The sequence below is a fragment of the Talpa occidentalis genome, unplaced genomic scaffold, assembly GCF_014898055.3.
Source record: "Talpa occidentalis isolate TD23 unplaced genomic scaffold, MPIMG_talOcc4v2.1 talOcc4.10, whole genome shotgun sequence".
Taxonomy (NCBI): Eukaryota; Metazoa; Chordata; class Mammalia; order Eulipotyphla; family Talpidae; genus Talpa; species Talpa occidentalis.
In genome coordinates, this window is record NW_023600993.1 from 70218982 (window position 1) to 70240336 (window position 21355).

Here is a 21355-nt window from a genome sequence, read left to right on the forward strand (position 1 = left end):
AACTCTCAGCAAGAGACTGCAGAGGTTGTACAATAACAAGCCTAGTAGTTTCCAGGGCCCAGCTAACTCCCTTTCTGATTAACTGTGATTTTTCTTAAGTCCAACTAATCCTAAACCAAGTAGTATCTTACATAACAATGGAAATCCCTGCAGGTTGGAACACTATCTTTTCCTTATCAGCACATATGTTGCTAAAAATGTACATTTTCCTGTTGACTCTCTAGGGATTTTCTAACCCATGGATTTTATGTATACATGACATAGTGTGGTGCATAATTGTATTTTGCTTCTGAAAGAAAAAAAGACAACCAGAATATTTCAAAAATTATTTTCACACATGATTATCGTACAGTATTACAAGGTATTATGTGCAAAATTCCATTTAAAAAATCATTTACAAAAGGAAGTACAACACAGCTTGTGCTGAGGGTTCTAGATGGACAGCAAAAGCTAGAGAAGATACAAAGTACAAAGCCAACCAAATCAGATGACTACGTTTCTTCACACAGTACAATAACAGGTGGCTTTTGACACAACCTGTGTTACATTGATACAAGACCCTCACACTTGGTACACACCCAGACAGATCTTATGAAACATATATTTAACTTCACCATACATTCTTATAATACAGATGCGCTTTTTGGTGTATTTGCAAACTCGATTCCAAACAGCATCTGATTTAAATCAATGAAAGTTACATTATCTATTAATTGATTTTTACCTCCAATAAGTTGATGCCTTTAGTTTTGATGTAGGTGGAAAAGGGGAAAAAACAGTCTTTATTTTTTCTTGTGGGGTTTCAAAACTGTTTCCAAAAGCAAATAACAAGTGGATAGATTTTGCCAAATCTCACTGCATTATTTACAGTATTTTCAGAATAGGTGCTTCCTTTCATCTCCTTTTCCAAAGTCCTTCCAGGAGCCTGAACCAGCAGACTATACTCCTTAGTCCTTTGTTAGAATTTGTATTTCTCTCTCGACCTTTCTCTACATTCATTTCTCTCTCGATTCTCAACATCGCTTGATTAAACCGTGAAAAAGTACAATATCACCGCATGTGAACAAGGTAACGGCATATCAGAGTTCCAAAGGCATTCTGTGGCCAGTGTCAGTAATACATTGCTTTAAGAAATCCAGCAGTCTCTCCCCACAAAGTTGCCAAAAATCCAGTTACAGAAGAGAGACTTTTAAAATGCAATACTCTCAAATCCAGCAAGAGATTTCTTTTTGAATATTAAATGTTAAAATCACATGCATAATTATAGAATATTTTAAAGTTACAAAAATATTTTAAAAACCAATTCTGACAGTTTACCTGCAACTGCTATAAACATTTCTATGAAATATATAAAAACACAAAGGCTCTTTGTAAAAAAAAAAAAAAAAAAAAGAAAGAAAGAAAAGAAAAAAGGGAGAAGGGAGGCGGGGTAAGATGGAGGAGAGAAGGACCTGACGCACTGCATCGGACAGTCTTGTCGAACAACACCTGCTGTTGAATTCAAGAGGACACCTTGTACCTTAAATGTTTATTCAGCACTTAGTCAAACACGTGAGCCATCCTGGAACCTGGCTGGGAGGGGGGTGAGTAGCAAAACCTCCAGACATTTGAATCATCAAATGTAATTCTCCATCTCTGAAGGAGAAGCCTACTATTTCCTAAACTTCAGCCACCTTGCTTAGACGATATGACTAAGATGCCCTTGACCAAGTGGGCCTGAGGATGGCTTAGTTGCTGAACTGAGGCGTCCCCAAGGAGGTGACTTCATTTCAAGCACAACTATGTGGAAGCTGGAAGGCAAAGTTCCTAACCCCCCTTTGGATGCACCACTGGGAAGTCCCACGCGTCTTCTATGAGGTGGTGAGGTCTTCTTCCCCGTTCTGGAAGATGACACCATAAGGATCATTCTTGATGCGCTTGTAGACAAAATGGAAGATGTGTGGTTGTGGTCGGCTGTGCAGCTCAGCCTTGATTTTTTGGGGGTAAGTGTCCTCTGCCAGCTGCTGCCACGTTTCATCAACAAAGAGGAAGAGGCTGTACTCCTCAGGGTCCCCCACCTTAAACTTTTCAGCACATAGCTGACACACGTCCTCGGTGGTGACGTAAGGCCTCACAAGGAGGGTCTTTCCCGTGCAGCCACTGTTAACCTCCTGGAATGCAACGCGAAGGTAATTCTGCAGGTGGAAGAGAGATGCAGGGGACAAAGTGAGAAGGGGAAATGAGCTGGAGTATGAAGGGGTGGGAGGAAAGGTCTAACTCGTGAGCCATTTTCAGGCTCTGGCTCTTGAGAATACCTGATGTCAGGACACAAGCTTTTGAAATGCAAGGAAAGAGGCTAATCTGAATTTGGACAGTGGAAAGAATAATTATATGGACTGAGTTGTACTTAAATTCACTACAAATATAAGATGCAGGGAGTCCATTTAGCCCTGTTTTGACCTTTCAGCATCCCTAAAAGGGCCTGATTAGAAGTCCCTGGCTAATAGTGTGAACCAGATCCAAAGTCAGGTTTATTCCCATCTTGAAAAAGAAACCAAACAGCAGAAGAGTCAGAACCAGGAGTCAGTAGGAAGAGACATTTGAAAAATGTAGACACAACAGTACAGACTAGACTCACTTTTAACTAACTTTTTCTGACAGCTAAGCAAAGGCAATGATGTATGTTAGGTTAAGCCATAAAACACTGATATTTGACTACTTTTCATCTTTCCAAATGGAAATTTTATGTGGTTCAACCTAATACCAGGTTCTGAGTGCCACGTGGAACAAGTCAGTGGGAGGAGAATGTTGATTCTGCCAAAAGCCTTTGGAGATGGAGCTGACTACATGCAAAGTGGCCTTGCAGGAGTGTAAAAGGAGAAGTCTGCAGGGCTGGCACAGTGAGTAGAGCCAGTAATACACCATTGTGAAATACAGTAAACCTGTGATCTCACACACAAAGCCCAGATGAGGTGCAAAGAATCCTACACCCAAATCAGGCTCACTGAGATTTTCTGCCCCTGGAGAACTCCAGTTTCCACTTCTTTAGAAGTTACCACATCCAGTTGAGTTAGATTTTCAGACAGCAAACAAATACATCTTCCTTCTCTAAACCTGGCAATTCTAGTCAGGAAAGGAGAGAAGTGGTCCCACATGGCTACCATGAGGTTTACTGGGATCATGAAGGAAAAGTTCTTGGGAAGGACAGTGCACTCTGACCATCTGGAATTCAAAAACCTTAGCGTGCATGCACACTTCATTTTACCAGTCTGGCCCCCAACGCTTGGCTTGCACACTTGGTATGCACTTACTCATTGGCTCCTGAGAACTTCATGAAGGATGTCTACTCCATGAGATCAGTGGAAGAACTGTTCACACGGCTAGTGGTGGTGGAGCCAGCACTCCGGGGCCCTTGGCCCTGTGGGGTGCTGCTTCTGCACTGTGATGAGGCTTGTGTATGTGTCTATCACTCTAATGAGGAGTTCCGAGTAGAGTTTTGTTTGTGAGTGCTTGTTTTTATACCAAGTTGGGTGCTGACACTTCTCTTGGGTTATATTCTGAGAAGGTCAGTATCTCGAAGGTGAGCAAGGCTGGGGGCCAAGGGGAGAGGAGAGTACAGAAGGAGGAGCCCCCTGGTGACTAGAGGTCTCTAGGTTAGAAGCTCCAGACAGAGAAGTGGAGACAGAGGAAGTCGCTGGTGGCTGATGGGGAGATAGAAGAATGAGGCTTTCATTTCCTCAGGAGTCCCCTCCTAGGACTGCCAATAAGCCAGTGTCCCAAGGGTGTGCATGTGCTAAGTCACTTAGCACAGAGACTATTCTTCAAAAACTAAAGGGGTGGGGTAGCACAAAGTATGCCTTTCTGCTTTCTAAATTTAAGTGCTTGGGAAGCCCTTTCTGAGAATAGCGCCTTCTTGGAGAAGCCACTAATCTTGCCTCTCCCCAGTGGGCTGACTTTGACCCAATGTATACTTTAAAAAAAAAAAAAGCTTTATTTATTATGCATACGAGAACTGGGGTACAGGCCAGAGGTGTGGGGGTGTGAGAGGATTTACCAGAGACAGTGGGAAACAGAACAGGCAGATTGGCTGAGATACACTGCTGAGGGGAGCAGCGGGCAAGACAGGAGAGGTCTGCTGCAGCGTGTGGGTCACCTCCCTGGCGGGGGATCGAACTCGTGCTGCAAAGGCTGAGGAGAGCTTCATAGTGCTGCATCTTAACCCCTCGCACCACCAGGGAGACCCACAAATGTATACTTTTGAGTATTTTCAGAGTATTAAGAAGGCAAATAAAGGCAATCCCCTTAAGTCTGGACATAGGGACAAATCTGTCCTGCTTGGAAATTCACCATGTGGTACATAGAAACAAAACACGATTGGGCTTTTTAAGTGATTAGCAGGCTCCTCATCATTTCACAGACTATTAGCACAATGAGGGTGTTTGCGTTGGGTAAAGATCTCTAGAGCCCTAATCTGCTTCTCCTCCCTAAGAAAAAAGCTCTCTGAGACTCCCATATTCCTGGCCATCAGCACATGGTCATGGAAAATTCTGGATGGCAAACCAGCAGGACTTGGTTCAGATGTTCATACTAAACTCTTGCCTGACCAGCTGTCAGAGCTGATGCTGCCACTGCAATTCTGGGATCCTCCGGTCTTGGGGTTGGACACAGGAAAGGGAAGGAGAGGAAGGAAGCCACCCCTGTGCCTCTCCCTCTTTCAAGCAAGACCAGGCGAACCCGGTGCTAAACTGCTGTATCCACGGAGCCAGTGTCCTGACGAAATAAACACCTCCTGCCAGGGCCAAGAGTTTCCTGCTTTTTCACGTTCCATCTGCTCAGGAGTCCAACACCCTTCTGAATACCCTGAGGGGGGAGTCCCACCTTAATTGTTTCCTTAAAGGCAGCAAAACTTGTGCCATCCCGTATCTATTTTTAACTTAAGGAAAGAGAGAAGTGAAACAACCAGGCACAGTGGTTTAAAATATCCCTTTACCGTTCAATGACTGGCAAAGGCGTCACCTTGGGCGCCCTGAGCTGCAGGTGCCCCTGTGAGCAGCTCTGCCTTCCTGGAGGACAAAGGAATAGCAGGCCCCACAGCCATCATGTCCCGCTGCGTACCTGAAAGTCGTCCACAGATGGGATGGTCCGGTTGGTGGTTCTCCGCTTGTGCCACTGCCTCAGGGTGTCTCTGGCCTCTGAGCTGAGCAGTCTTGCTGCTTGTTCTTCTTGAAAGTTCTTTATCAGAGAGAGTGCTCCGTAGGCGCTTGTCAAGTAATAGCCTCCTGGAAAGGGCAGAAGGGGTGAGTTTCAGTCGGGGGCCAAGAGAAGTAAGGCCATTTCATTCTTGACATTTTTTCTCACACGCCTTTCCTGTGGGACCACAGAGGCACATCCCCATGGATGTACTGGTGGCCCAGGCCCACATGGGGGCAGGATGACAACACCTTGTTTCCACTGAGAGAATTTCCATTCCAGTGTGTGAGACACAAAACCTCTAAATTATCTTTTTTAATTATTGTATTTATTTTTTTTAAAGATTTATTTATTTATGCATACAAGAGCTGGGGTACAGGCCAGAGGTGTGTGTAAGGGGGGGTGGGGGAGAGGATTCACCAGAGACAGAGTGTGGAGCAGAACAGGTAGAATGACTGAAGTACACTGCTGAGGGGAGCAGCGGGCAAGACAGGAGAGGTCTGCTGCACCATGTGGGTAGCTCCCTGGCTGGCCAGGGATGGATAGCTTCACAGTGCTGTGCTTAACCCCTTGTGCCACCAGAGAGGCCCTTTTTAAAATTATTATTTTATTAGATTTATTTATTTATTTTCCTACATCATTGTTTATTTTTGGACAGTATTTGGTTTTTTTCCCTTGGGTGTAGTCCCTGGAGTTCTCCCATCACTAAAGCACATGAAATCCATCATGGCAATCCCCTGTGCTCTTCCCTCCCCTGTTTTGACTTCTCTCCTCCCACTTCCCATGCTGGATGTCTCAGCTGGCAAGTCTTGTCTTTCTCCCGGCCCTTTAAAAACTCTCAGTTATTTAAGTGCAATTGTGACAGTGCAGTGCTTTGCCAGAAAAAGTCAGGGCCTGGATGCCTGATGGAGGTGGGGAGGCCTGTAAAAGAGGCAAGGTCAGCTGCCCCAAGGCCAGAAACATTTGCCTTAGGGATAGGCATCCACTTACCTCCTGGCAATACCTGCACTGGGGCTTTTCTTTCAGGAATTAAGACTTTGTAAATTTTAAGTAAACTACACATATTGAAAGAATTGCAGCATATGCAAGTATGTTCAGGAAAATCTGGGTACTTGAAAATTACCTCTCCCTCTTGATTCCCTTTCTTATTCTGGAACTAAAGCAATATGACAAAGAAGAAAAAATAATTTACAAGGAAAAGGAAGTATGTTCCTTTGATCATGCATTTAGGAATGATTTCTTGCATCTCTTGAGTGGTAGAGGGCTTACCACACAGTGAGATTCCTATACATAAATGTTTTCATAATTTTTTGTCTTAAATTCTAGGTGCTCTAGGAGGATCTTGTAAACTGCAAGACTGAGCACCACTAGGGGGCGCCCCTAATTTTAAATTAGGGAATTTTGAATTCCCTAATTGGGTCCAACATACTCTAAATTGACAGACTTTCTTTGTCAAAAAACCTGTTGACTCCTATCATGAGCTCAAGCCAGGTGCAGAGCAGGGGGTGAGTCTGTAAGAAAGAACCTAAATGCCTACTGTCCAGAAGTTTATCAATTTATTAAAAGACACTAGTAATTTATTCCTGCAGGGAACATTAGTTATAGTTGTTGGTGAACAAGTTTTGTATAAAAGTATCACTTTCATGACCATAGTGTTCAGCAGCTAATGCAAAACCCTGAAAAACTCTCTTTCTGCTCCACCAGTGACAACGTTCAAGATGTCAAGTGGACCATAACCTGGGTCACGAGCAGCATTTGCTGAGAATCACACTGGACATGCAACAAGAAAGAAACACACCTTTGTTGTTTTGGGTCACTGATGAGGATACAGCAGCATCTTGCTCCCTCTTTGCTTGCTCCTATAAGATGTCAGGCTTTTGGTTCTTTGAATAGTGCACTGACCCTACCACCTAGGTGTAAGTTCACCTGCAGCCTCCAAAATGCCAGTACAGTTTTGAGATGCCTATTTTCACTAAATATTTGCCCCATGAGAAAATCAGGACATAATTTGAGTGTGAAACTGAGGAGTGCAGAATTTAAATTCCATGCAGTGGATTTTAGGAGATAAAGATTTGGATGTAAGTATTCAAGAAAGGCTGCACAGAGCTGTCAGTTTTGGAACTGGGACCGAGTGGGACTGTTACATTCAAGTTTGGAAGGGAGGGTATTTCCTCTGGACGTCAAATTTTAGACTCCAGGGTTCTGAGCTTTTTAGGCAACTAAGGAGAAGTCAAAATGCTAGAAACACAAAATTGACCATACTTTGAAGCATGTGGATGCAATTAGAGAAAGGTTTTAAATTCCAGAAAAATACAGCCATACCACAAGAGCTGTGCACTTAAAAGGAATTCCATGACTCCTTTTCGGTAAATGAAAATACCTGCTTAAACAGCAGAAAGGAGACAAGGGCTGTTGTCCCCCAAGCCAGAAAGGGCTTTGGGGAGGCTGAGCAAGGCCGGATCTGAAATATATCTTTGTGCTCTGCAACCTCTTCCTTCCAGTCTGCATAGCTTTGGTTTGCTGATGTGCAGGCCTGGGCTGTAACCACAGCCCACTGGACAGGGCTGCCCTGCTGCTCTCCCTGGGAAGGCGGCCAAGGAGGATGAGATGTACTGAAGGGGAGACAGACACTAGTCCCAGCTCGCCAATTGCCCATATGTTTGTCAACTGGTCCTGGGCTCTCCCTTCATGATTCCTGGAGAGGAGGACAGCTACCTGCCCATCTGTCACCACCACAGTGCCCAGGGAAGTGCCTTGCTCTGGGGAAATGCTCTGGGATAAGGTGGCAGGAAATGGCTGTCTTGATCCTTGGGTCACAAGATATAAACATATTTGTTTTCAGCACATATTGTCAGCAATGGGATGGTCACTTTTTTTTTTTTTTTAAGATTTATTTATTTTTTGCGTAGAAGAACTGGAGTGCAGGCCAGAGGTGCAAGGACTGGATTCACCAGAGACAGAGTGGGGAGCAAAACAGGCAGATTTACTGAAATACACTGCTGAGGGGAGCAGCAAGTGAGACAGGAGAGATCTGCGGCGCCATGTGGATCAGCAACCTGGCTAGGAATGTATCTCAGTCTGTAGTGGCTGGTGATAGCTTGATAGTTGCTGAGGCTAACTCCTGCTAACTAACTCCTGCACCAGGGAGTGGACTTTTCCTAAAGCTCCAACAGTTTGACACATTTTTACTAGAGTTAAAAATGATTGAAGCCCTTCTCACCACCACGCGCCCCTTCTCTCTGCCCCCCCCCAAAAAAAAACATTCTGAAGGCATATAAAATTGTCATAATAATGCAGAAGGAAAAAGGACATCAGGCGTGGAGAATAGGGTCCCTTAGTCTCTGGACAAAACCTCAAGCTTTTTCCACTCCTGCCAAACCCCGGGTCAGAACAGGCACGGAAAGTTCCAGGTAGGGTCTTGGTGTTTTGTCTTGGAGTGTTCAGTCTTGTGAATATTAATGAGGTGTGGTAAAGGGGTGAGAAGGTAGAAGAATGAAAGAAGCTCTCATATCTGGCTGCAGTGGGTGCCAGGAATGAAAAGCTAGTCATCATTGACTCAGAGGACTGTCCGTAGCAAGGGCGCACCTCCTCTGGAAAGTTTCTCTGGAAAGAAAACCAAGCCCTGAGGACTGAAGATACTAAGGAAACTTCAAGGGTGAACAGTGCATGTAAGTTCTCTCCAGGGAAAGTTCTGGAGTAATGAATTCCCTGAAGGATTCTATTAGCACATGGACCCTATTAGCCCACCCAGATCAAAACTCACTGCAGAAAAGAAAAAAAATTCTATTCAACAAATCACTGCTTGGAGTTGTGCGGGCTCTTCTAGGGGTACATGAAAATGGAGTAACAGGGCACAGACTCTGGTTGGCTTTCCTTTAAGAAGACAAACTCATAGAAGTCTCAGCTTATATGAGGCTTCTCTCTCCCAAGACAAACATTCAAATTATTTCCATGATAAAATACCTAATGGATGTGTAAGAAGAAATTTCTGCCAACACATGTTGGGATTATACAGACACAGGAAGGAAGCTGAATTGCCAGGGTAAACTGAAAGGAAGCAGAACAGATTTTACCCCAGTCTATATCTATATTATATCTATATAAGAATAAGTAGTTGTTACGATTTTTAAAATAGAAAAGAAAATGAATGCTATTTTCATCTTAAAACAAAACTTAAAAAAATGTGAAACCAAAAGCAAGGACTTCATCCATTTCATGATCTAACAGCAGAATATTCTTCTGGCAGTGGGAATATTCTCTAACAAAAGCTGATAATTTCCTCTTGGAATCAAAGAAACCATTTCTTTAAAAAAAACGGCATTTATTCTATTGAACTAAATTTTGATTGCCACTAAACTAATCTTGGTGAAGTAGTATGAGTCATTACAATGTTACTTTTTTGTGTGTTTTTCTGACTTTTCCAAATTATGATGCACATGTATTACTTCTGTAATTAGAAAAAAGACAGTACAATCTTTTAAATCGAAAAAAAAAAAATTAAAATTGCAGTGAACCAGTAAGATGTCAAAAGCACCTGTATAAACTGCTTAGTAGATATGGGATTCTATTTTGGGGAGGATGAAAATGTTTTGGAGCTAAATAGAGGTGGTGGATCATACACTATTATAAATAAACTAAGTGCAAAGTGAAACTGGATTATTCACTTTCAAATGGTCACTTTTATGTTGTGTGAATTTCACCTCAAAACGAAATCAAACCAAAATAAATCACCCAGTTCCTCCTGTTTTTTTTTAAAGCACGTTACCTTCTCCGTGTAACAGTGATGGGTCTAGAAGCTCCATCATGTACTCAATTTCAGTGTCCAGTTCAAGCATGTCACATTGAGCTATGACGTAGGTCAGGACTGGCAAGAAATCATCGGCTCCATACATCCTCCCTGCGGGGAGGAAGAGAGTAGAGGATGGAAATAGCTTGACCAGCATTTCTGTCTTTCATATCTTACTGCTGCTTTTATTAGAGAGCGTGGGGTCACCCTAGGGAAATGTACTATTCATAAACAGAGGTGGGTGTTTCTGGAATCCTGTGTAGCCTGTGACTTCCTAGCGCTCATGTCAGAGATCAGCCGGGACTCACAATTTCAGAATGAATGTCTATTAGTCACACATGAAAGATTTTCCCCTTGCTTTCATAATTTGCTTCAAGTTATTCGATAGAATACTCTCAAATACTTTAACTTTCAGCAAGTGATATAAAGTGTTTACAAAGTACCTACTTTATTATGTTAATCCTCTTGGGTTTTGTTTCTGATTGTTTTCTGTACAGATTAATCATTGCTACAATGACAAGACTTAAATCAGGAATAAATGGCTCTGGATTCAATCTGACCACACAATTTATATAAATGTGTTAATTCAGTATAGGTTGCATATATTACATATGACTAATATATGGCAAAAAAAAATTTGACCTTTATTTCTAGTTTTCATTATAATCCGTGGTTTTCAACTGGGCATGACAATGCCTCCCTCTGCCTCCCAGGAAACATTTGGCATTGTTTAGAGACATTCCTCATTGTCACAACTGTGGGGTGGGGGTGCAAATGGCATCCAGGATGCTGATAAACTTCCTACAGGAAGCCAAACAGCCCCCACGACAAAGAATTACCGGTTTAAGTGCCATTAGTGCTGATGTTGTAAAACTGTGCTACAGGAGAACATAATCTTGGGGAACTTTAATAAGTGACTTCATGAACTATAGAAAATGTTTCTTGTTTTTGAAATATGCTAGCCAATTTCATAGGTGATGATCACTTGCCATCATTACCAGCCCAAGAGCTCACATTTCAATGTCTTCACTTGACAATTTGCAAAGTGCACACACTCCAATCAACTCAAGCAGTGGTTAATAGAGTCTGTGTTTTCCTTCTGTTGCTTCTCCATGAAGCAATTTCACTTGGATGAAAAGTTGGTCATCATCCATGAATTATAACAGGCTCACTGAAGACCTGGGATTATGCAGGGCTCTATTACTATCCATGAATCATGGTTACTCCTACATCTACAGGAAGCAGCATAGGGAAAATCTGAGGGCTAACTTTCCAGTTCTGTAACTCTTATGAATTCCTTTTACACTACTTCAGTTTGTAGTTGGAGACGGAGCCAATGAAACGATTATAATGGAATTGCATTAGATATGAGTTTCTAACACATGCTGTAGATCATTGATACAAACCCTTATTGGCCCAAATGTGGTAATGACAATTTCCATTATTTCCATAACACTAGGGGCTGTGCATGCATTGTCTCATTTAATCCCTACTATATGAGTGATAAGGTCATATCCAACGACAGATACTGAATAAACACACTACAAGGTTGATCAAGGTGGCCAAAGTCCCAGTTAATTAACTCTCATTTACAGAGCTAGGATTTGAATTCAGACTCCAGAGACAGAATATGTATCCACTACTCTGAACTAAATCTAATAAATTGGTATAGCACAAAAATCTGGTTGCCCTGTCTGTTTACTTCTTTTGGTATTATCAACCTGTTGCATGCAACAAAATTGCCACACATCAGAGTAACACTTGTATTTTTGTGAGCTGCTGGGTGAAATTAAGAGCTTGAAATGGAAGAGAAATTGGGAATCAGAATGCCCAATGTCACTGGCTAGGTCGCTGGACACCTCACTGTGCCTGAAAGGAAGAGGGGAAGAGCTGATATTTCAGAGAACCCACCTGAGTTGTTTTCCATGACAGTGTAAATAAGCTTGCAAACCCTCAACAGCAGCATGACTTTCTTTTCAGGAGAATACATCTTCTGCATGGTCATGAACTTGACTTTGATTTTCTCCACATCCACAAAATCAGGGGTTGGGGCAAAGACCCCCAGCTCTTGTGGGTTTCTCTGCCGTACAAGCTGCAGGTTCTCCTTGAGTTGTTTCCAGGAGCCATCAGCCACGTGGAAATCCTTCAGCATGGCCTCCACATGCCCCTTCAGGGGCTTCAAGATGCACTTGTGCATGGCCTTTTCCAACACCACATCTGTCAAAGAAAGAGCAGCTACTGTGACCACTGCCTGGTGAATGAAGAAACACTTTCCCATGATGGATCTGCAGCTCTCTGCATTGGTCACAGGGCAAATGAGTTGTAACTTCATATTCAATCCACTATCAAAATTTAGCAGCACTATTGCTTACATGCCAACTTTTTTGTGTGTGGGGGGGCGCACAGGGGGTAAAACCAGGAAGAGTGAATCTTCCTTAATAAAAATCTTACAGTTTTTCTCATATACAATCAATACAATTGCATATGTTTATTTTAAAAACGATTATGCCTACTCCACTAAAAGCATAGGCAAATCTTCTTCTTCTTCTTTTTTTTATTTTTTTTAAGATTTATATATTTATTTATACAAGCACTGGGTACAGTCAGAAGCGCGGGAGGGTGAGAGAATTCACCAGAGCCAGAGCAGGCAGAAGGAACGAAGTACACTGCTGAGGGGAGCAGCGGGCGGCAGGAGAGGTCTGCACACCATGTGGGACTCTCCTCTGGTGGCCGGGGATTGAACTCGCGCTGCAGAGGCTGCAGGCAGCTTCGCAACCCAGTGCTCAACCGCTGCGCCACCAGGGAGGCCCCAAATCTTCTTGATCCTTCAACTGGCCACCCAGTTGACACCTAAGCAAACGTGCTTTTTTATTTTTATTTTTTTAAAGTATATTGTAAATTTTTTTATAAGATTTATTTATTTATAGAAGAACTGGGGTACAGTCAGAGGCATGGGAGGGTGAGAGAATTCAGCAGAGACAGAGCGGGGAGCAGAACAGGCAGACAGACCGAAGACATTGCTGAGGGGAGCAGTGGGAGAGGCAGGAGGGGTCTGCCGTGCCATGTGGGTTTCTCCCCGGCCAGCTGGGAATAGAACCCACGTGCAGAAGCTGCAGACAGCTTCACAGCGTGGCGCTCAGCCCACTGAGCCACTGGGGAGGCCCCAAACATGCTTTTTTGAAGAAAGAATTTTCATAGAATGAAGGTTCAAGATCCTTAAAATATCTTCTAAACAAATAAATTCAACTAAAGACACATATTTCTTGGACTGGATTCTGGACCTAAAGTATTTTTATGTCTCTTACTATAAAGGACTTTTCTATAAAGGAAATGTGACATTAGATAAGATTTGAATAAAGCATACAAATTAGGTAATTGTGTTAACACTGAATCCGTGTTAATTTTACTATAGTTTCCTAATAGAAATCCTGCTTTTTAGGAAATACACACTGAGTAGTAAGTAACAGGACACAAAGTGTGCAAGTAATTCTAAAGTGGCTCAGAAAAGAGGAGTGTGTGTGTGTGTGTGTGTGTGTGTGTGTGTGTAAACAAAAAAGATAACGAAGCAAACATGGTAAAGTTCTAGCATTCAAATAATATGGGTGAAGGGTACACAAGATTTCTTTCTAGCATTTCTGCAACTTTTTTGCATGTCTGAAAAGATTTCAAAATAAAATACTAAATTTTTTTTGAAATGTGTTTCTGTACAGAGTTAGGAAACATCTTTAAATGTGGGTGACATTAGTTACCTCCTTTCTTGGAATGGCTGCACAATTATTTTAAGTAAATATTCATACTGCTTATCAAAGTAAATAATCTCTCTATTCTTTTTTTTAAATTTATTTATGCATACGAGAACTGGGGTACAGGCCAGAGGTGTGGGGGGTTAGAGGATTCACCAGAGCCAGAGTGGGGAGCAGAACAGGCAGACTGACTGAAATACACTGCTGAGGGGAGCAGTGGGCAAGACAGGAGAGGTCTGCTGCGCCATGTGGGTAGCTCCCTGGCTGGGGATGGAACTCGTGTTTCAGTGACTGAGGATAGCTTCACAGTGCTGCATCTTAATGCCTTGTACCACCAGGGAGGCCCCAATAATCACTCTATTCTAAAGCACTTTATAAATATCCACTGGCTTATTCTTCTTTTCAAAGGTTTTTAAAGTTACATTCATGATTATGAGTGATAACTACTGTTATAATGAGGTTACCATGAGGGAATAAAAGTCATGACAATGATTAATTAGAAATGTACATGAGTGTTTACATCACCATTCTTCTTAATACCTCCAAAACTGGAAACAACCCAAAAGCATACCCCAATGGAACGGGTAGAATGGATACATTTGTACAAAGGAACACTACAATGAAATTCAGACAGTGAAAGATTCATTCAATGAAAAAGCACACACTGTTGCTCTGAAGGCAATGTGGATGAATCTCATGCTGCATGAAAGAAAGACTTTTAAAGAGTATTTTCTTTAACATTTCATTATACAAAAATCAAAAGCAGGCAGGGCCTCCCTGGTGGCTCAAGGGGTTAAGACGCAACCTATGGAGCTGTCTGCAGCCTCTGCAGCATGAGTTTGATCTCTGGCCAGGGAGCAATCCACATGGCGCAGCAGACCTCTCCTGACTTGCCCGCTGCCTACCTCAGCAGTATGTTTTGGTCAGTCTGCCTGTTCTGGTCTCCACTCTGTCTCTGGTAAATCCTCTCATGCCCCACACCTCTGGCCTGTACCCCAGTTCTTGTATGCATAAATAAATCTTTTTTAAAAAATCAAAAGCAGGCAAAATGAATCTGTAATGACAGAAATCAGGATGGAAGACAGTGAATAGGCCACTTCCTGGGGGGCGGGGATGGTGGTGGTGGTGGGAACATGTTCTAAATATAGGTGGGAGGTGGCTACATGTGTGTGCACATCTGTGAAAATGTGCATTCAACAAGCTGAGCACTGAAGGTTTCTGTAGTTAATGCATTTAAGTTAAGCCCCAATATATACATGTAAATCAAACAAAGAACAACAAAGACCAGCCTGGGATTTTGACCTTGAACCCCAAGGCAACTTCTAACTTCATGGCGCGCAGACCTCTCCTGCTGCCTGCTGCTCCCCTCAGCAGTGTACTTCGGTCCTTCTGCCTGCTCTGCTTCCGACTGTACCCAGTGCATGTATAAACAAAAATAAACAAATAAAACATGCCTCTATATAGTAAAAAAAAAAAAAAAACAAAACTTCTAACTTCAGAATAAGTCAGGTTAACAGTGGGTTCTGTGCTACTCCTGGGGACAAAGCAGAAAGCTCATGACCTGCAAGCTGAGTAGTTCCCTCATGCAACTCATCCTTGCCTCCAGAAAAAGGATGCCCTTAGTAATAAATGGGGCTGTGAAATTTGTTAGGCGAGTTGGACCAATTACCATTGCCTTTGAACCCCAAATGAAAAAAAAAGAGTTAGATTTCTTAGTACACATTTTATTTTATTTTATTTTATTCTTCAAAGATTTATTTATTTATTTATACAAGAACCAGGGTACAGGCCAGATGCGCAGGAAGGTGAGAGGATTCACCAGAGACTGACGAAATACACTGCTGAGGGAAGAAGTGGGCACGACAGGAGAGATCTGCTGCGCCATGTGGGACCCTCGCCAGCCCAGGGATCGAACCAATGCTGTAGAGGCTGCAGACAGCTTCACAGCGCGGCGCTCAACCACCTGCGCCATCAGGGGAGGCCCTCTTAGTACACATTTTAAAGGCCATAAATTATTTTTTTAAAGATTTATTTATTTATACAAGCACTGGGCTACAGGCCAGAGGTGCGGGGGGTGAGAGAAGTCACCAGAGACACAGCAGGGAGCAGAACAGGCAGAAGGACCGAAATAAACCGCTGAGAGGAGCAGCAGACGAGACAGGAGAGGTCTGCCACACCAGGTAGGAATCTCCCTGGCCGGCCAGGAATCACAACTGCACTGCAGAGGCTGCTGACAGCTTCACAGCACTGCGTTCAACCCACTGAGCCACCAGGGAGGCCCAGGCTATAAATTAAAGACTGGTTTGCTTTGATTGGCTTTACTCTTTTTTTTTTTTTTTAAAAGATTTATTTATTTATTTATTTATACATGCACTGGGTACAGTCAGAAGCGCGAGAGGGTGAAAGAATTCACCAGAGCCAGAGCGGGGAGCAGAGCAGGCAGACTGATGAAGTACACTTCTGAGGGGAGCAGTGGGCATGTCAGGAGAGGTCTGCACGCCATGTGGGACCCTAGCCAGGCGGCCAGGGATCAAACCGGCGCTGCAGAGGCTGCGGGCAGCTTTACAACTCAGCGCTCGACTGCTGTGCCACCGGGGAGGCCCAGATTGGCTTTACTCTTAATAAATATTTAACAAACATAAGAAATAGGAAATAAGTCCAAATGGCAGTAGGCACCTGGTACCTGCATGGTTCTTGCCAATAGGAAAAACCAGGTTCTGCTCATGAAGCAAGACGGGGGAATAATAATTTGAAGAAGCAGAAGGATGAGAAAAGCTTTCAGAATATGAACTAATAGAGAAAAAAGGAAGAACACACGTTTCGTATTTACTATCAGCTTTTGTTTTTTATCATCTCTGGTTGCTTTAAATTCAAGAAAATAAAATCTGTTAAATTGTAAAGAACAAAGATGCTATTGTAGATGCTTTACATGTACTGACTGTTCCAAACCTCAAAGAAACCCCACAGTTGGAGTACTCTTATTTCTTCATTTTCAAAGGAGAAAATCAAAACCCAGAGAGAAACCACACAGCTAGCAAGTGAGAGGGCTGGGATCTGAGTCCCAGCAACCGGTTCCTGAATTCTTGGGTATGTCTTTTGCATTTACCCACAAATAATTAAACAAACCAAATGGACACCTGGAAACAATAGCAACATCTTACTGGAAAAGAGTTAAAGGAAAAGGAATAAGGTGGTGATTTTATGTTTTTCTTAAAATTCATTACTGTCTTTTCTATTACTCTATGACTGTCTTTTTCCAAATGACAAGATAATATTATATAATTATTTGAGCTACAACATTCTGATTTTAGAAACTAAAAACTGGCTGTCCTAGTTGAATGACCCAAATTGGAAACACATTTTCTGGAAATATTTATACAGTTCCTATCTATTGGCCCCCCAATTTCAGAGTGAGCTAGTAAAGAGCATGATGTCCGCTTTGATTCCCCTTGACCTAATGAGACATAATGTAATCATTCATAAGAAGTATGACATGGTTGGCCAAGAGTGCTGTGAAGTGATGGCTTCTCTTTAGGAATGATGACAGAAACATCCCTATTACTGCACTCTGACCTAGAGCCCTATATTCCAGGAAGGTCAGAGATTAGAGGGGGAACCATCACAAGCCTGAATCTGGTATCGAGTTTGTTTGAGCTCCTTCTGCTTACCTTTTGGCTGCCTAGGGGAAGTGAGAACCCAAGGGGCAGGTGATACCCAGAGAAGGGGCAAGTCTTTGAAAGAACAGGAGCACCTGGCAGCCAGCCAGGCTCTATCTCGATAAGTCACTCTGGCCAAGTTACTTCATTTCTCTCATTGTCATTGCCTTGAACTTCTGAACTGCCATTGGAAGCTTTATCTACCTAAAGCAAAAACATAACTAGCCCTCTGAACCTAACTAGTTGAATACTAAAACAAACAAAAATAATGATCAATATTCTCTAAGGGATTCTAGTGGTACCCAGAGTCTAAATAACATACTATTCAAAATGTACAAGTTGCAACTTAAAGTTACTTAACAAAGAAAAAAGATCAGGTTAGTTCTCAAGTTCTTTTTTAGCATTCTGATTATAAAATAAATAAAATAGTAGAAATATAAGCTAGTATTTGATGACCAGAGGTGGGCTTTTTTATAGTGAACCCAAATTGTTAAATTTAGGTTTAATTTAAATGTCTAAAATAACTAGTATTTACTGAGTATCACTCTGTGCAGCTCCCACTTGAAGAGGACAATATGTATTGTCTCATGTATATTAATCCCTCCTGCAAGGTAGGGACTAGTCCCATCCGCATTAAACAGAGGTCATGAAGCTTAGAGGTCAAATGACTTTCCCACGCTGGTGGAGCTGTGAGGCTAATGTCATTGCTCCTACACCAAACAAGTCAGGGATGGCATGATGCATCTCCCTTTGTACATGAAGAGAAAAATGAGTTGATATTTCTTTCTGCAAGTATTTCCTTTGGCTGTATAACTGGATTAAGGTTTAGAACTAATACTGAGTGGCTGCTCTGTGTTCCAAGCACTATTGTGCACTTTACATGTATTTAAACAACCTTTTGACTCAGATGGGTACATAATCCTTATTTGTCTTAGTTTGGGTTTTCCCAGAGGCTAACCCTGAGACAAGGATTTGAGTGTGTGTGTTTCATTTGGGAGGTGAGCCCAGGAAGCAATGGCAGCAGATGGGGTAAGTGAGACAGGAAGAAGGCAGCCAATATCACGTGTTTTATTAACCCAGTTACAACCGCCCATTTGGAGTGTAACCCTACTGGGAAGTATAAGACGCAGTGCAGAAAATGCCTCAGGGTTGTCCCACCAGACGGGAGGCAGCTGGGGTATTTATATAACTGCGCCCTTCAGTCCCTACTGGAAGGTTGCTTCTAGAAGCTGGGAGGGCATTGGTTTCCCAGCCTTTCCCACCCACTCTAAGGAAGGGCACTGGTAGCTTGAGAGAGTATAGGGCAAAATGTTACAGGTGCTAGCAGCTGGACATCAAATTGCAAATAAGTGTCAGTGGATGGGGCACAAAGGAGCCCACTAGATACCATTGAAGAAACAAGCACACAAAGCTCATCAACAGAGTGGGAGCTTCAAACTCAGTGATTCAGCCTGAGCTGTGAACCATGTTTTCCTGCCTTTTGGTGGAGAAATTTATTCAAGTCACCTCAGCAGAGCTGGTAGCTGACAAAAGTGGAAGGCAACATCCTGTAAAGCCTGCTACATCCAGCACTACAGCACTTTGCTAATAATCCTCTGTACAAACTATTCATAAAAAGCAGGCCACCTGGTGTCCCAGTGGTCCAGAGGTCAGTATTTTCAGTTTATGGCCTTGTGGGAAGATGTCCTTTCCAAGCCTCAACTTCCTGGCCTATAAAATGGTTCCTTTCATAGCTTTCCTATGGGATTGTGGATGAGATCTCATACAATGAGCACCTTATACACATCTAACACCTAGAAAGCAGGAAGACCACTAGGCACCCGTGTTCCTTTTGAACGTGGAATGGAAGCCCTTGAAAAGGGACACCAGGTTTAATGATTCAGGCCAGCGCTGTCTTTTCAGAGTTAATTGTGGTTTACTAGGTTTGAAATGGGAACTGAAAGAGCTTTGATAAATTAATTGAAAAGTCATCTGGTTTCCTGTACATCTTTCTTTCTCTCATGTCTTTGTTATTCATGGGGACAAAGACAGATGATCTGAAGTCTGGTCTTCTGGCTTTTCCATCTCAAAAGACCTAGTGTTTTCTCATAGCCTCATTGTGTCTCCATCTGATACCCTCAGAACCACAGATGAGCAAACCTCTTGGGCAGTTGTGTATTGAGAGTGGGGAGGGGGCATTTAATTTTATAGAGCAGAAGCCTCGCAGACATGACCTTGCTCAGGTGATCCCGGGCATGATAAGTCATGAGGACAGCAGGTGCCTCAGATCTCCAGTAGTGTGACTTCACCCCTGCAGTCCCTCTCCCACCTTATAAAAGCATACCTGAGCCATTTTTGGCAACATAGATGGAACTAGAAGGGATTATGCTAAGTGAAATAAATCAAAAGGAAAAAGATAAATATCAGATGGTTTAATTTGTATGTAGACTATAGAGAAACCAAACAAAGGGTCAGGTGAAAGACAAAACTCACAAGCTGACCATTGAGCTGAGGCATCCAGCAGGGAAGAGGGAAGGAGAAGGATCAAAACAGGGGAGGGAAGAGCACAAGGGACTGTGGTGATGGTTCACGGGTGCTGTGGGGGTGGGAAAACTATGGGGATTACACCTGAGGGGAGAAATCAAATACTGTCCAAAGGTCAACAATGACGTAAGGCAATAAATATTTAAAAGGGGGAATCCAAAAGGTAGCTGCCATGGGAAGCAGGAAAAGGCCACCAGACAATAGGTTTCACTTACTTGCATCCTGGCTAGACCTTGTTAAGCTTTTGTTTCCTCATCTATGAAAATGGGCCCTCCCAAGGCATTAAGTAAATTAAAGGGGACTGACACATAAAAGCGTTCCAGAAACCATAAGAGCCCCACACAGGGGCAGGGAGGATTATGGGCACCTCCACTCTGTTCCATTAAAAACATAGTATGTGGTACATATACACCATGGAATATTACTCAGCATTCAAAAAAGATAAACACATGTAATTTGCAGCAACATGGATGGCCCTGGAAGGGATCATGCTCAGCGAAATAAGCCAGAAAGAAAAAGGAAAATACCAGATGGTCTCACTCATAGCAGGAATCTAGAAAACTTAAATAAGAGACCAGGAAAATGAATATAAGAAAGTGAAAATCAAAATCAACAAAAAACTATGAACCAGAGACACTCTATGGGGGGTGGGGGGGTGGGGGGGGGAGGGATTGGGGTCAAAATAAGGGGGTTGCAATTATATGGGAAATATAAAAATAAAATTTATTTAAAAAAAAATAAAAACACCAAAATGAAAAAAAAAAACATAGTATGTTTTAATACACATTCCTTGACTTGATAGAGGATGTGGGTGAAGACTTCTGGTTCTAAAAGAAGCACATGGGCCTGGACAGTAATCAAGATCTCCACAGTGGACAATGTGTCTGAAGTGAGGAAGTTGGGGTCCCTGCTGAGAAATGGGGAGAGAGGCAAGACTGTGGGTATAATATGAATGATGAGGGCTGGCCTATGCAGGGTCCCCCTCACTGAGACAGCCCACCAGAAGTGTCCTTTGGGAGAGAGCAGAGTAGTGGAAATCAGACTAGAGATTCTGATACTTCCATTTCAATCAACAGAGCAGTTCAAGGGTCTCTTGGGTCATGCTTTGGATTTCTACATGAATGCCTCTTTTATTACCTGGTGGAGTTTCCTTCCTGGGAGGTGCTTATTGCTCTCATGAGAGGAGGGATCTCAGAGATACAGTCAGGAAACACCCTAGTCCATATATCTTCACGGGACTTACTTTGTGATGCTTTCCCCAGTGTTCATGTGTTAAGGGTGCTCAGAATTATTGAGCTAACAGTCCCCTTGTGGAGAGTATAGTGGAGGCATGGAGCTCTGGGCAAAGCCTTAGCTCCAGGTGAGCTAACTTAACATTGAGGCCCAGAGTAAAAATTATACAAAGGATGCCCCATGGGGGGAAAAATGCTTCCTGTTGAATCTTCTATTTAAGCAAATTTTCAAAAATAATATAGTCA

General features: G+C 42.7%; 1 protein-coding gene across 11 annotated transcripts in view; it reads right to left on the reverse strand.

The window, feature by feature from the left end:
- Window positions 1-314: 314 nt before the first annotated feature.
- Window positions 315-21355, reverse strand: part of RIN2 (Ras and Rab interactor 2) — a 219442-nt gene continuing 198401 nt past the window's right edge. For all 11 annotated transcript variants that reach the window (XM_054696013.1, XM_037493976.2, XM_054696010.1 and 8 more), the window contains 4 exons: window positions 11867-12172; window positions 9935-10066; window positions 5095-5258; window positions 315-2174 (listed from right to left, as the gene is read on the reverse strand). In XM_054696013.1, the coding sequence (XP_054551988.1) occupies window positions 1851-2174; window positions 5095-5258; window positions 9935-10066; window positions 11867-12172 (926 nt within the window). In that variant the 3' untranslated portion in view covers window positions 315-1850. The remainder of the gene's footprint in view (window positions 2175-5094; window positions 5259-9934; window positions 10067-11866; window positions 12173-21355) is intronic.